Raw genomic sequence first — 16,364 nt, 5'->3', positions numbered from 1 at the left:
AGCCCAGTAGGCTCAGGAATCTGTACACCAGTTGATTGACAGTTGAGAGGCGGGACCAAAGAGCCAAAGCTCAACCCCCGCAAGCACAATTAGGTGAGCACAATTAGGCAAGTACTTGCAACACTGATTTAAACAATGTATACGCCTTCTCCACAATTCTTCCTGTGTGGCTTTTGTTGTTGTCAAGTGAATCTGTTCTGCCACCTCTACCTTTTTAGGCCTTTTGGCTACTGGCTGTCTCTCGTGGTCCATGCTATTTCCTGTTAGCTGGGTGACTTGCTTATGGGTGTGTGGCCACATGGTACACTCACTTGCTGTGGGCTTTTTCCCTTTCCAGGTGGTTCTCTTGGTGGTGATATACTTGTACTTGCATTGCTGGTAGCTATAAGCAATATAAACTGCAATGTTCACATAAAACAAAGCATTGAAATGGTCAAATGACTGTATGAATGATTCCTGCAAATCCAGATGATTCACTTGAAACTAGCTCAAACTCTCTAGTTGCGAATGACCACCAACAGGTGGCACCCCTGGGAGCTCCAGGCTCTCATGCCAGCAGAGAATCCTGTCACCAATGTCTGAAAAGCCAGACTTTCTCGAGTTGCTGGCCATAGTGAGCCCCACCTCTTTTTCGAGATAAGTGTAGGCCATCCTTTAGACCCTGTCTTTGAGGGGGAGGGGGGGGGGATCATTTGCTTGCTCCTAATCTTGAGTATTTGCTTCATGTGTGTGTGTGTGTGCGTGTGTGTGTGTGTTTACAAGCCTCACTTGTTGCATGGACTTGGTTTAATATTTGTTATGAGCTCCATGTGTTTAAGGAAGCCCTGCCCTAAGAGTTCGTTTGTCATTGCTCCTGCAGTGACGGTGCCTTCTTTGGTGTGTGTGTTGTTTTTCCCTGTTGACATCCATTCGCAACTAAGGGGTTTGAGCTAGTTTTGAGTGAATCATTTTGATTTGAGTGATTCATTTACAGATTCAGTTGGCCGTTTCATTGCTTCGCTTTATGTGAACTTCACAGTTGTTTGTTTCACATACTTTTTGAATGTTTTCTTGGTGAGGATGATCATAATAATCCCCTGTTTGCCTCTGTAAGTGGGGTTAGGTTCTGATCCTGGTTGTCAGTAGGCCATTCAGGACTTCTATGGCTAATATGACTTGTTAGTGGGGAAACCATTTCGGCATCATTGCTTCGAGGAGCCACCAAGGCCCTACCAGAAAGAGGAGTTTCATTACATTAAATGCTGTTTTTTTTCCCCTTTCTCTCAGTTGTGGAAATAAAGCTTTTCTTGGATATGTGCAGCATTTGACCATTTCCCATGATTCAAAAGCAGGACCATTTGGGTGAAAATTTCAAAGTCCTATACTGTTTTGATGTCTGCATTTTCCTTCATATTTTGGGATTTCTTCCTACTTTAATATTGTCTATTAATATATTTGTTTTTGCATGTGTTATTCATCTAGTCCTTGTCTTTGTTTCTTAAGACAGGCATGTTCTTAAACTGTTATACTGTATTAATGAATTTAGAAAAGTTTTATCAGGTGCTTATTTTTTTGTGTGTGTGTGTGTGTGTGTGTGGTTGTCAATTTTGTATAACAAAATACTTTTTTACAAAGCTATTTTATGCAAATTATGAATAATTTCTCAAGTAGATTTTATAAATATTTTATTTTCATATTAATTTCATCAATTTTTAGGAGTGAGACCTTTAGTGATTCCCGGAGGATTCTAGGGTACTATCAAGCTTTAACCCAACACACCAGGCTTTCGAGACCCATCCATTGCCTCTCATTACCTACTGGCTCACTCTACAAGGCAAGGAGAGTAGGGATTAGAGATAAACCAAAATGGTAGGGGGAAAAAACCCTCCTAAAAGCATAGCTGCAACGAATCGAGCAGCTGCTCGAAGGAAACTAGGCATCTTTAGGTAAACATGGCAAACAGTCGATAATGTGGGGGGGGGAAATACTCTGATAGTTCTTACATTTACCAGTATTCCATATGCTGCTGATGTTATTGTTTGTGTGTGCCTCCACTGTGAGAGTCATAATTATATCTATGCCCAGATCCTTCTCTCTTTCAGATACCCTTCCCTGTATGGTGTAGATGTCTTTTAGTCTCCTCTTTTCCTTTCATATCTTCATTATTTTACACTTGTTGGGATTGAAATCCAGCAATAATTTGTCTGACCACACCAGGAGTTTCCTCCAAGGTCATTCCGTAACTTTCTGCAGTTCTCATCTGTTTTCACATTCCTTATCAGCTCTGCATCATCTGCAAACATTGACACCTCTGAACTAATTCCCTCAGGTAGATCATTCATATAAATTAGGAACAGCAACAATCCTGAGATTGCTAGGACACCTTTCGTACCACTGTTGGGTTCCACCATTTTGATCTTTCCCATGCTCCCACATCTTCATAATGTTGGCTCATCTGTCCTGCAGAATTTTTATTTCCATCGGATTTGCACCTGTATAGTATTCTGGCCTGACAGTTTCCGCAAAAGCTCTCTACAAATGAGTCCATGATGGTATGGCGCACACAATGTCTTACACTATCGCACTCCGTGCGGGTGCGCCACAGACTGTGACGTCATGCTCCAGACGTTTCAGGGGAGCGCATTGCGACATCGAAAAGTGTATACTCGTTTCCTACCTTTGCTTTATGGTAGGTTCTCTCAGTTTTGTGGTTGATTTGTGAGCCCTTGCTTCCCTTCGCCTTTCAGATGATCCAGATTCTGGCTCCGTCTCCCAGTAGATGACAGATTGGTTTCTGTCGTCGTCTGGTGTGTTAGGCTAAGGCTTGGTGGTATGAGAGAAAACCACTACAAGCTCAACAGAAAAGGACATTCCATTACATTTCATTACATTTGACCTCTAATTTGTTTATTCTGTAGTGAATCTTTAAGATAATTATTTCCTTCCAGGATTGAGCGAGGAAGAGCTGCTCATCCGGGCACGAGAGGAACGTGCAACTATAGTTGGGCGATACAACCTTGGCCGCGAAGAAGGAGCTGTTATAGACCCTTGGGAAGATCCAGAATTCGAGGTTTATCATTCCACAGACAGATATGGATTTATACAGTGGGTCTTAGTAAACAATCATACTTGGTTTTGCATTTTAATCTTTTGCTGTGCCTTTCCTTTAACTTTGCATATATGTATTGATATTTTGCATTGTTCATAAAGGTTTATTGCTTCATATACTTGTAATCAAATTAACATTTGACTTTATCAAGTGTATTCAATTTCCCCATGCACTCGGGCTCTGTCGTCCAAATAGTTCTACCGCTGACTTCTGAAAATTACTTCAATACACTATATCAATTGATATATCACGTTATTGTGATTTGTGTGTGTATTGAAGTAGGGCATCAGAGGTAGAACTATTTGGTTGACAGAGCCTGAGTGCATGGGGGAATTGTGAAATCCTGGTTCGGCTTCAGTGAAAGCCTCGGGATCCTCGTGGGAGTAGTAGCACTTCCGGTTGCAATTTTTTTTACAATGTCGTGGTACAGTTGACTAGAGCACTTCTGGGAACATACAGCACATAGGTTCGAACCCTGATCAAGGCCCTTGTGGATTTGTTCAAGGGTAGACTTATTACTTGGATTTTCATGCTTTCTGGGTGCAAATTAACAATATCAATAAAAAATACTGTTTTTGTAACAATTTATTTTCAGCACACCAAGGGAATGTCATTATAAAAGGTGCGCAGTGCTGGGGTTAAGTGTTTCACACAAATTTTGAATGTTTCTCTTGTTCCATGTGAATCGTCTGCAGAGTTGCTCGACAGTTTCGAAGCTTCAGTCTTGTTAACCCTCCTAGTTGTTTGTAAAGCTTCGCTACACTTTCTGGATGATTTCATTGATGCAGAAAGTGAATTGTCATTCACTCTCTGCATCTCTGTATCTCTGTGAGAGGGACAGGTTGTGGTTCTGGTCCCAAGTAAGCCAAACAGAGCTCCTGCATCTTACGTGCTTCATTAGCATGGAGCAATGTCGGCAAGATAACTTTAGGGAGCCACTGGGGCTCATCCAGGAAAGTGGCATTTCAATACATTAAATTGAATGTAATGATTACATTCTGTGTGAATGTTTATTATACAAGTTTCATATACTGTTTCAGTAAATGAGAATATATATCTTTTTATTAAATTAATTTCTCAGTATAAAACACCCATTTATTTTAATTTCTCATAGGATCCAATGCTTGAGCCTTAGTTCATCAACAAGTTAGTTTTCTCCCTCATTCCTTAGACATATCATTCATCCTTTGATGTCTCTGTTGTACATTGTTTGCTTTCTCAGTCATGAAAGGATACACGTTACTCTTAAAATGTACTGGACTAATCTTTTGTATTGCTTCTGCCAGTGACACAAGATTACCACAATCACGTTCAAAGGAAGAAGAGAAACGGTTGGAAATTGAGCTCTCTCGGATTCCAAAGTGGTTGAAGATGATTAAAAGCTGGGAGAAATACTGGGACAAGGAAAAATTCATCAAAAGAATATACAAAGGCATTCCAGATAGGTTTCGTGGTGTAGTTTGGGCGAAATTACTTCTTTTGGAAAAAATAAAGGAAGAACAGAGAGGGAAATATGAGGTAAGAGGAGCTCATGTTATGCCTTTCTGACATTCTCCTATTGTAATAATATGTATTTCACATTATTTGCAGATGGGAAACTTAGGATAAAATTAAACTTTTACCGTGATTCACTTTTGCACTGCTTTAATTGCTCTTAAGCAATTGGGTCATGTGCTGCAATCACCTAGAGATGATTTAAGGTGCCATATTTTATTCAAAAGCCTCCGCCTATTCTTGATGTCTTTTAACACTAGAGACCTTTGTTAATCATTTGCCGTTTTTTGGAGAAATCCCGAGTCCCATTAGTTCCATTCCTGTTACTTAGTAAAAAGATGTAGACCTATGTCTGATGTACCACCATCCAGTGAGCAAACAAACTGGGTAGAACAAATCCACAAAGGCCTGTGACGAGGATTCGAGCCTACGTCCGAAATCATCCCAGACGCTGCCTTAATCGATTGAACTACGACATGAGCTAAGAACATGATACAAACTTAGAACAAACTATTATTTCAATAAAAAATACAGTATGAAGGTTTTTGGTGTTTAGTGCTTAAATGGGCATAATCTGACTTTCATCTAGTTTCTAATACAGTATTGACTTTATTTGAAATTCATATAAAAGTTAAATTGAGCTAATTTTTATGATTGTTTTATGAAATAACTCTTAACTAATTTGTCAGCAAAGTTACTAGACCTAAATGCAAGATTTGCAGCTTATATTCTTGATATGGTTGATGAATATACTGTATGTAATTGTGTGTATTGATATTAATCAACAGGAAATGAGGAGACTCGGATGCAAGTGGTCTACAGATGTCCGACAAATTGACTTGGATGTAAATAGAACATACAGGGACCATACTATGTTTCGCAAAAGATATGACTGAGAAGCAGCAACAGCTCTTCCATGTTCTTGGTAAGAACTGTTATGCAAGGGCTAGTGCTTGCTGGCTGCACCAATATGATTGTTTTACTAATAGTTATGCTTTTGTCAGAACTCTTTCCTTCCAGTACTAATAATTTGTAAATGAAAGTATAGAAATAGTAGACTCAAACTACTGTACTGTAATTTAATTTTTTGAAATTTGTGTGTGTTAAGTGGATAGAGTTTAAGGTGTATTGAATTTTGTAGTGTATAGTTGTAGGTATGTTAAATCATCTCGGGAACATCTTATAAGTTGGAATTTAATTTGGTTGTTGCAAGATTTTACATAATCTCCTAACTAAACTTAGCTGTAGTCTGTAGCCCAGAAGTAAGCATTCCTTGATCATGGAACACCAGAGGAAGACTAACGCCACACAGAGCCAGCCACACAGCTGCAAACGTATGCACCATTCTGTGCACCTGATGAAGAGGACCCAACATTTGATCCTGGATGGTCTAATAGCACTGGTCACAAAACCCCAACCCAGGGCTGAGGTGTCCATAAACAAGTGACTGGGAAAGGAAAGCTATTATGAATTGAATCCCACAAAGCCTGTTGACTAAACTGGTGAACTAGAAGCCATTAAAGAATGAATGGAGCACACGCCCTGATAACCTTCTTAAGAACGATATCGCAAGCTGGGGGAAAAAACTGTAAGCCAAGTTGAGGAAAGACAAAAAAAAATCAAAACACTTGACAAGAGACCAAGATGGTTCAGGAGGAGAATGAGATATGTCTGTAGGAAGATGCTTCCCCTACCCTGTGAAACATGTGAAAATGAATTATGATGAAAATGAGCCATTAAACACATTCACAGAATGAGTAAAGTGATCAGTAGCTGATCACTGATCACTACTTTTTTAACATTGGAAGAGAATGATGAATGATAAAATTGGTACATAAGTTTATTAAACTTAGAAATTAGGTCTTAAGATTCTGTTAAGATAATAAACATCTTGCTAGAAAGTGAAGTTACAGGTTCTCTCCCACACATGTGAGGGCTGTAGGGAGACTATTGTAGTCACCCCCAGAACTGGACAATTGGAGGAAAGGAGTGGTCTGGTCATGAGGGATGTCAACAACACACGAGGTCGACGGCGTGTGTCAGATGGCCCACGAAGCCGAGAGGCCTACAAAGGAGAACGGAGAATTTTATGGTGCTCATTTTGAAACTATCCAAAAGTCTTCAGAGATTTTAAAAGCTTTAATTTTTCAATGTAGTTCATTCTTTTCCACCACTTTACCTTTTGTTCTCAGTAGAACTTGCATACATTCATTTTCTTCATGTAGCCTTTCAGGCTTCCATTCATTTTCCCCTAAAGTTACCATGAATATGTCTTGAACAATTATCATAATTATTTTTCAGTTGCATATTCAATGTACAACCAAGAAGTGGGCTACTGCCAAGGGAATGTCCCAGATCGCTGCTTTGTTACTCATGTACCTGAATGAAGAGGATGCATTCTGGGCACTTTCAGCCCTCATGTCCTCACCTAAATATGCTATGCATGGTAAGTTGGTATTTGTATTACTTTATTTGACTGTCACCCTACTGTGAATGCAGAAGGCATTATGCTCATGATAAATGAAAATACTATAGAATTCAATTCTTGTTCAGAATTATTTCTCAGACTACAGTAGGATAGCATGAGATGGCCTGGGGGGGGGGGGCTTTCAGTTTTTTGTCTGTTTCTTTTCTTGTCTTTCCTTACATGGCTTTTCACCGAGTGGCAACTCCTGCCCAATGGTCACTTCTTGTTGGGATGCTCTAGTGGAAATGGTTTCTTAGCTTTGGTCTAGCTTTCTTCAGTTCCATCTTGATAAAGCTTGGATTGATTTCAGGTTATTCTCACATTTTAGCATCTGAAACTCTAGGCTGTGTTTCTTAAGGCCCTTGCTATGGGTAATTGGGTCACTGAGCTTTGTGCTCTTTGCCATGTCTGGTTTTAACTTGGCTTGGGAATACTATTATGCATCTCTTTCCCCATCTTGGGCGATGGCAGAGGCAACTGAACTGCCATTTTCCCATTTGGGGGTTCATTGCCTTCTGTTGTTGTTGTTGTTGCTGTTTAAGATTCGCTACTTGGAACACGTTCCAAATAGCACAGGCTATGGTGAACTCGCAATTGTCTTCTGTTATGGGGCATCATGTGGGACACAAATCTTCTTGGGTGTTACTTACCAGTCCACTTTTGCATCTGATTTGTATCTTGGGTCTTTCTCGGGTTCATCCTCTCTTGGTTTGTGAACCCCGAGGTGGGTTCGTGAGTGTCCTTCAACTCTTCTAGGCCTTTGATTTTTTCTGAGGAGGGGGGTCTCTGTTTGGCGGGGTGGGTTCTGTCATTTTTTTGCTTATGGTTCCACGATTGCTCCTTCCCATGCATATTTCTGGGTATTGGTCAGTTTCCTGAATTTGCATTTTTTGCATAGGTTTTCAACAGCTTGTCTGTTTACATTTCCTCGGGTAATATGGCATAGGTTTCCTTTTGGGTATTGGGTCTTCATTTCAATGCTTGGGTCCTGACCTCACCCTGGTTTGTAGACATTCCTTTCTACTTTGGGGTATTGGTGTGCTTTTTGTGGTACCCAACTGCTTAGGTGACATTTAGGAGGACTGGTTTTTGGCTTTGGCTCTAGTCTGGTTTCTTGCCCTGCTCTGCCCCAGAATGTTTGTGTGCTTTCACCATCTTCCTCTTGGTTTGTTGGGATTTAATATCGTTGTTCTCTGCTTTTGTGATTTCTTGTGTATCTCGGCTAAGTTTCCTATCTCAAGACACTTGTTGGATCTAGCTTCTGATAGTTGTGTTTGTGAACTTCATGCTTATAGTTACATGAAAGGGTTTTGTTCCTTTATCCTGGTGATTGCTCTTGTCTTCAGCCTTCATCCTCAAGGGCTAAGAATGAATCATCTGCTTATTGTTGGGGTCTTATGGTGATGGATAATTGGTTCGTTGTTGTCACCGTGAGATGTTATTTACGTGCTACTTACACTTTTTGAGCTGTGGTTCTTTGTCAGTCCCATTTCCTTAGTGCCAGGCTTCCTCGGGTTATCTATCTGACAGAGCAGTGCAGCCATCTTAATGCATATGTTTACTTATGGTGTACAAAAGTATGTTGCTTTCTTTGCTAATGTGGTTGCTGCTAATTATAGTTTGATGTTCTAATCAGGTATTGGCTGCTTGTTACCTGTACTTACTTAGTTGTGCTTGCAGAGGGTTGAGCTGTGGCTCTTTGGTCCCACCTCTTAACTGTCAATCAACTGGTACAGTATACAGGTTCCTGAGCTTATTGGGCTCTATTGTATCTACATTTGAAACTGTGTATGCCCTCTACCTCCATCACATCACTTCCTAGTGCATTCCATGGCTTTCTAATGTTGTATGGCTTATTTGGATAATAAGTTTCATTCTGTGTCCCCTTGTTCATATATCCCCTTTCTTAAACAGTCTATCTTCATCTACCTTATCAATTTATCTGAAAATTTGTAAGTAGTAATCATGTCTCCACTAACTTGTCTTCCTATGACATGAGGTTTACTTCCTGTAACTTTTTCCTGTAGCTCATACTTCTCTAGGACTAGTTGTGTGGCATACCTCTGAACTACTAATTAATTGGTTTATCTTTACTACTGAACAGTACTAATATTTCCAGTATTTTTGTAACATTTTGAAATTAATTTTCATAGTTCAGTAATACTGTGTGTTTTATTTATATATATTTTTTTTTATCTTTTCAGGCTTCTTCATACCTGGCTTTCCAAAACTTTTGCGATATCAACAGCACCACGACAAAATACTCGAAAAATTTCTGCCGAAACTTAAAAAGCATTTGGAAAGGAATTGCATAGACTCTGGGCTCTACACTCTCAAATGGTTCTTTCAGTGTTTTCTTGATAGGGTGGGTTTGTTTCAAAGTACCAAATTCTCTTATATAGATACATTATCTGATTATTTAATTACCATATTTTTAATGATTTAATTACCATTGTCACTGTAAAATGACTAATAGAGCAATGGCCATTAGGGCAGATGGAATGTGCAAAAATGAAAAGCAAACAAACAAGTTAATGTTACGTTAAAGATCAAAATAAATGGTAATAATTCACTTAAAGATAGATTGAGCCCATTTGTAGGCTGGTGGCAAGAATCCCTACAAACTAATGTAATGAAACTGGCATTTCATTACATTCTAAACCAGCATTGAATGTATTGAAATGATGAAATGCCAGTTTCTGGGTGAGCCCCAGAGGCTCCCTGACACCCTCCCTTTCCCAGGTCATCAGTATGTTTTATCATTTTAGAACTGGTCAGTATGAGTGCGGCTGACCTGGGCTAGTTCCCTCCTCCCCCAGGGTGGAAGGGGGTGGCAAACTAGCAGGGGGGCTGGTTGTATGAAATTTTATTTTTTTATTTTTATTATTGGGGAGCTCTCTTTGACAATTTTTGGGCTGCAGTCTCGTTTTTAACCATGCAGTGGTTTGTTTTGATTTGCCTATCTTTCTGGGTGATATCCCTAGGTGATGGCAGAGATGATAACCTTTAAAGTGATAATAGGCCATTTTTCCCTGTAACTATGAAGGAAACAGGTTCTGGCTCATGGTCCACAGTAGGCAAATAGAACTTGGTGACTGATGGCACTGAATGATAGCTTCAGGGAGCCTCCGAGGCTCGCCCAAAAACTGGTGTTTCAATTAATTCAACGATGGTGTTTTTTGTATGCCTGGTTTTGATAAAATTTAATGTTGAGATAAACAGATGAGCAAACAATGTGTAAATGTATGCTAATACTTTAATTTGATTTGTTCTTAGGTTCCATTCACTCTAACCCTACGGCTGTGGGACATCTTCCTGATGGAAGGAGAACGCCTCCTCATTGCCTTTGCCTACTCTATCCTTAAGCTTCATCGTCGACAAATAGCTCGTCTGGATATGGACCAGATTTTAGATTACCTGCAAAAAAAGTGAGTAGATCAGTTATTAATAAACTCTATATAAGTTTGCAGCTAATATTCTTCTAGTCAAAATTCAAATACACATTTTCTAAATTGTCAACATTTTAGAAATTTGCAGGACAAGTAATTTTTTAACTTTATTTATTATGCTAATGGGTTTTAATGCACGTTTATGTGCTTTTTCTGGGGTGAAAAATAGCTCACCGGTGCATTGGCTCTGATACAATAAACACTCTCAAAAGTACCCGGCCTCTGGACATGAATAGGCCTTCTGAACACCAGGACCAGTCTGGTGTGCTCATAGAAGCAAGAAGAGCATGTTGAGCTAAGAACAAGCTTATAGCCATTTAAGTACAATATAGGAGAAACAAGGCAAGCTATGTACAGTATCTTGATACCAGGTGGAAGAAACTGATAGAGCAGTTGTGATTCTGTGTTGTAGAGGGAAATGGAAAGGGGGAATGGATGGATAAGGTATCATGTCATCCCATACTCAAGGAAAATAATTTAAGAATTCATATTTGAATGGCAGGAGAAATTTTATGTATTATATTTCTTTCTCATTTTGTTGCAGATTGGAAAAGAATTTTGGTTATGAAGACGACTATGTAATAGAAAGTTTGGAAAAGTCAATGGAAGAATTGAAGAAAGCCAAATTAGATCATCCGGGAGCACCGCCAGACATGGAATTACCTCAACAACCCTTTGGTAAGGATGCTTAGTACTACTTGTCCTTGTATATCACCGCATGGACTATTATATTTTCATACGAAAACACACTGAATGATCTAACTAACCATTTAGCATACAAATTGATATGTAATTTTTGTGGTTCATTTTTATTTTATTTTAGTAAACTGGAAGTATCTTGTTTGCTTCCATCATACGTGACCTGTGTGTTTTTGTATACTATGTCTAGAAATATTGTACATATACTGTATAAAGCTTTATACAGCATATATGTATATAAAATTTTATATATGTTTAAAGATTTATACACCTAGGTATGTTCCCTTGGCAATACTCTTTCTACTTAATGAAAATGTAAGAACTCATTTATACATGAATGAAACTGTATTATTCATTTCATATCTTTTGGTGATTCCGGGGGAACAATGTCCGCACGGCCTGGTCTCTGAATATGCCTTCTGGTTGGTGGTCTGGTTAACCAGGCTGTTGGACATGGCTGCTTGCAGCCTAACATATGAATCACAGCCTGTGTTATGATCAAGTTTTGAAAACTTACCAAGTTTTCTCTTGAACACCATGAGTTAAGTCCCTTATGTGTAGAGGGAAAATGTTGAAAAGTCTTGGGCCTTTGATGTTGATAGAATTTTCTGTGAGCCTATTGCTTTTCAATGGGGCTATTTTGTTGCACATCCTGCTATGCCTGCTGATCTCATGTGATGGTATTTCCATGTGCAGATTAGGAACCAGTTCCTCTAATATTTTCCAGGTACAAATTATGATGTATCTTTCTCACCTGCTCTCTAGAGAGTTCAAATTTAAACATTTTAATCGGTCCCAATAATTTTAATGTTTTATAGAATGGATTCTGGTAGTAAAGGATCTTTGCACATTCTCCAGGTCAGCCATTTCTCTAGGTTTGAATGGGGATCTTACTGTGCAACAGTATTCCACCCTAGAGAGTACTAGTGTCTTAAAAGTATCAGAAGGATCATCAATGAGAAAATCTACAGGAGCCGTGATGAGGATTCGAACCTATGCACTGAGTGTTCTCAGAGCGTGCATCTGAGAATATCCAGCACATAGTTTCGAATCCTCATCACGGCTCCTGTAGATTTTCTCATTGATATCACGATAATGGAATGTCTGTGTAGTGAGTATCATCATTGGTATGGCATCCCTTGTTGAAAGGTTCTTGTTATCTAATCTGCCTTTTTCATGCAGCCGTGATAGCTACTTTATTGTTTTCTTTAAAGGTATGGTCTTCTGACATTATTACTCCGATCCTTTGCATTGCTTTTTTTCGGTCTATAGTGTGATATGACTATTCTATGTGGTTTTACATTTCTTCCATAGCACAGGAGCTGGAACTTATCTTCATTAAACATCATATCTGTAGCCGAATGAAAGACTTCAGTTACATCAGATTGAATGTTTGCTGTGTAATCTATATTGTCTACTCTCATGAAAATCCTAGTTTTATCTGCAAAGGAAGATACAGTACTATAGTTTGTATCCTTGTCTATGTCTGATAAGGGGACGAGAAAAAGTACTGGGAGCAAGTAAAGTCTTCCAACAAGATTACTCCCAGATCTTTTATGTTGCTTTTTCTTTGAATGGTGATTTGACTGCATTCTATATGTGGTTTTTGTTTTTTCCACAGTGCAAGCATTAGAACTTATCTTCATTTAGCAAATTATATTTTGTGACCCATTGAAAGACCTGATTTACATCAGTTTGGAGATTTGCCGTGCTTAAGCACAATTGGAGAAAATATTAAACAAATATAAAAAATAATGCTGAAACAAAACAGGAAGATTTCAAGAGGAAATAGTTTTTGCTTGAACTACTGAACTAACCTGACTGATAAAACTGTGGCCCTTTTGTAGAACACAGGCCAATAACCTCACATACCAGATCATCCCGGATGTAGGTTCGAACCCTCATCACGGCCCTTGTGGACGTGTTCATTTAATCACAAGGAAAGCTTGGCCCCAGGCCAATGCACAGGTTACAGGTAACCCACCGGTCCCTCAGCACCTTGGATAGGCTACATCAAGGGGACATGAAAGACTTTTGCTGATGCCATCTTCCTCCCTAGCCATGGTGCAGGCCTGTATGCCACTGGTATTGTTGAATGCAGAATGGTCACTGCAGGTCAATGTCATTACTTCTGAAATTGTGAACTTTACTTTCGGTCCTCCAGCTCATCGATGTGCCATTACCTAACTTCTGCCAAACCATTACTTGGGACACTTCTGAAATTGGGCTTTACATACCAACTTTACATCGTTGAAAAATCTTTGTTATTTCTTGCCCACCCTTGCAGCCTGGAAACACACTGCCTGTTAATATAGCAAGTGGTGTGGCCTAGGATCAGTGCCATTACATGCTCTTGGGCCTACTTCAATTTTCCAGTGTCTGGGTATAACATGTAACACCATGTGAAGGCCCTCTACGCTAGTTCTTGCTGTATTCCGGTAGGTTTGAAGTAGTACTGTATACAGTATCGAGATTATCATTGCCCTACTTACATCTCGAAATCGCTTCTATCTCCTCACCTGTGTCGACTAGTTGTCCAGATGGCTAAAGGTGCTGAATAGATCCACCAGTTTGACTCCCACATTGGACAGGTTTTCTGAAGTTCATCAGTACTATCCACACTGCTTGCCATCCTGAATTCAGTGGTATAGGGTGGAGAGATTCCATAATCAGCTGAAAGATCTGTTCAAAGCACAGGCGCAACATAAGTGCTCTACTAGAAGGAAAACCGATTTATATAAACATGTTTGCAGACGATACCAAGCTACTTAGGAAGATAAGAATCTTATGATTGTCATGCCCTTCAAGAAGACTTGGACAAAATAAGTTTATGAAGCAACACTTGGCAAATGGAATTTAATGTGTATAAATGCCAAGTTATGGAATGTGGAGTAGAAAATTGGCCACAAACAACCTACAGATTTATGTGAAAGGGCTTAAAAGAATTTTGATAGAGAGAGAGATCTAGGGTTGGTTCTGGATAAAAAAAAAAAAACTCATTCGAGTATCATGTAAAGAATAATGTGCAAGGAGTGTATGCTACACTTTCTAACTTTAGAATCACTTTAAAATACATGGATGGTGAAATATTGAAAAAAATTATTCATGACCTTTGTGAGACAAAAGTGTAGAATATGCAGCAATTGTTTGGTGCACATATCTTAAGAAGCACATCACTAAACTAGAAAAGGTGTAAAGACATGTTACTAAATGACTTCTGAAACTGAAAAATAAAAGCTATGTAAAGAGGCTAAAGGCATTTAGTGAATGAAGCTAGAAGGTACTTTAGCTACCAAAGCTGTAGGAGATATGATTACTACTTACAAAATAATACCAGTAATTGATAAAATTGACAGAATTTTTGAAAAGTACAACTTCAAGAACAAGAGAAATTCAAACTAAGGAAACAATACTGCTGAAAAAATCAGAAAGTTTACTTTTTCAGAGTGGTAGATGGCTGGAATAAGTTAAGTGAGATGGTGATGGAGGCCAAAACTGTTAGTAGATTCAAAGCATTACATGACAGAGTACTGGAAAGACAGGACACCATAAGCATAGCTCTCATCCTGTAACTATACCATACTTGGGTAATTACAACCTAACACCGAGTTTTATGCACACTGTCTCGTTCTTCCCAGCAGCCATTCAACGATGAAGAATGACATTCAATGAATGTCATAGGATATTACATACGGATCTGTCTTTTGGCTTCCTGGAGAACTCCTCACTCCGGTACTTCATAAAATGTTTTAACTCAACCACCTTCATGTTTAGGTGATTGAGACATGTGTGTCGAGAATCTGCCCAACACCATCGCACCACTCCACCAGACACCCAACTTACCTTCGCTATGACCTCTACTCTGCCAGCCACGTCTTTTACCCTGCAGCTGCCATATGAGGGCCCCTTGAGAATGCGTGCTCCCATTCTAGTGTTTTTATTGTTGAATGCCACATCAAGCAGAAGAACATTACCTTCAACTGTCTGAAGGTTGCACATTTACAAACACTATGATAGATGTGCCCCTCCAGTGCCACCCACAGTGTTTTTTCCCCACAGGTACGTCTGTCGTTGATTCCAGACCTGCCACAGCCTTTGCGGCCAGTTCCTCCTCCTCCAGCAGCATCAGTGGTGCTACCGCCTGGACTGACTTCAGGGTCCCTGGCACTGAACACCATTATTCTGCCCTTGTATCCTGATGATGACAATGAAGATAGTGTCAACTTATAGAGCTTTATGATGCAGTCACGCTGGGTATTCCCAGGCCCACTCAGCTCCTCGACTGTGTGACCTCCACTGCTGGAAAGGAAAAGTACTGTAGTGTTATACTAGAATACAACAATGAGGATTTCTGGCCTTCACACACGCATTCTGAGAGCACCCACCTCCATTCATGAAGCTGGCCAGATTTGGCTTATATAGAGGCACCCATTATTGGCCTGTGACTAGTCTATCCTGCTATAACCTGCTGGCCATATAAGCTGCAAGCCTGGTTGCCAGTGACATGGGAACTGGATACCCCAAGTGAAGAATACTTCCCTCTCCCAAGCAGCTATTCCTGCCTCGCATCTGAAACTGTCGTGCCAAATCTAGTGCTTCCGTCCTAGAGTGGTGTCCCATCTCTGGCTACATATTCTCATGTGATTTCTTGTAATTTATTAGAGAATATATATATTGTTGATTGTTGTTGTTGTTTTAGTGTCCATCTTTTTATTCAAAGAGTTGATTGATTATATATATAATCTCTCTTGTCCCAATATATTGAAGATATTAGACATTAAAGTGATTGTAGACAAGCTACAACTACAGTATGTACAGAGCAGTATAAAAGGAAGTGTGCTGGTAGTAAAATAGAGAAATTAAACTGTTATTAATCTATTATACAAACTGCCAGATGCAACAGTTGAGGAAATCACAGAACAGATAAACATAATAGAGAATAGCCTCGATAATTTGGCAAACTCAATATCAAATGCTCTCTTCTATGAGATTTTAACATGCCCATCTTAGCTAGAGAATAGCAAACAGTAATGTTATACTGTTCCAAGAAATCTATCTTAGAAATAACCAATCACAAGTCAGAAAACTTTGATTCTGTGACAACTTTTCACTCAACCAGCAGGTAACTACCTACCTTGTGTCTACCTTGTGTAGCTGCCAGGGATCA

General features: G+C 39.4%; 1 protein-coding gene across 1 annotated transcript in view; it reads left to right on the top strand.

Annotated features, from left to right (window-relative positions):
• LOC123759610 (uncharacterized) overlaps positions 1-16,364 on the top strand; it is a 50,509-nt gene that overhangs the window by 17,996 nt on the left and 16,149 nt on the right. Inside the window, 9 exon segments of the mRNA XM_045744741.2 lie at positions 2,928-3,084; positions 4,375-4,606; positions 5,371-5,472; positions 5,474-5,507; positions 6,884-6,924; positions 6,926-7,028; positions 9,254-9,414; positions 10,326-10,477; positions 11,043-11,176. Coding sequence (XP_045600697.2) covers positions 2,928-3,084; positions 4,375-4,606; positions 5,371-5,472; positions 5,474-5,507; positions 6,884-6,924; positions 6,926-7,028; positions 9,254-9,414; positions 10,326-10,477; positions 11,043-11,176 — 1,116 coding nt within the window.

This window comes from Procambarus clarkii, chromosome 8 (assembly GCF_040958095.1).
Source record: "Procambarus clarkii isolate CNS0578487 chromosome 8, FALCON_Pclarkii_2.0, whole genome shotgun sequence".
Taxonomy (NCBI): domain Eukaryota; kingdom Metazoa; phylum Arthropoda; class Malacostraca; order Decapoda; family Cambaridae; genus Procambarus; species Procambarus clarkii.
This window is presented reverse-complemented; position numbering and strand designations above follow the sequence as displayed.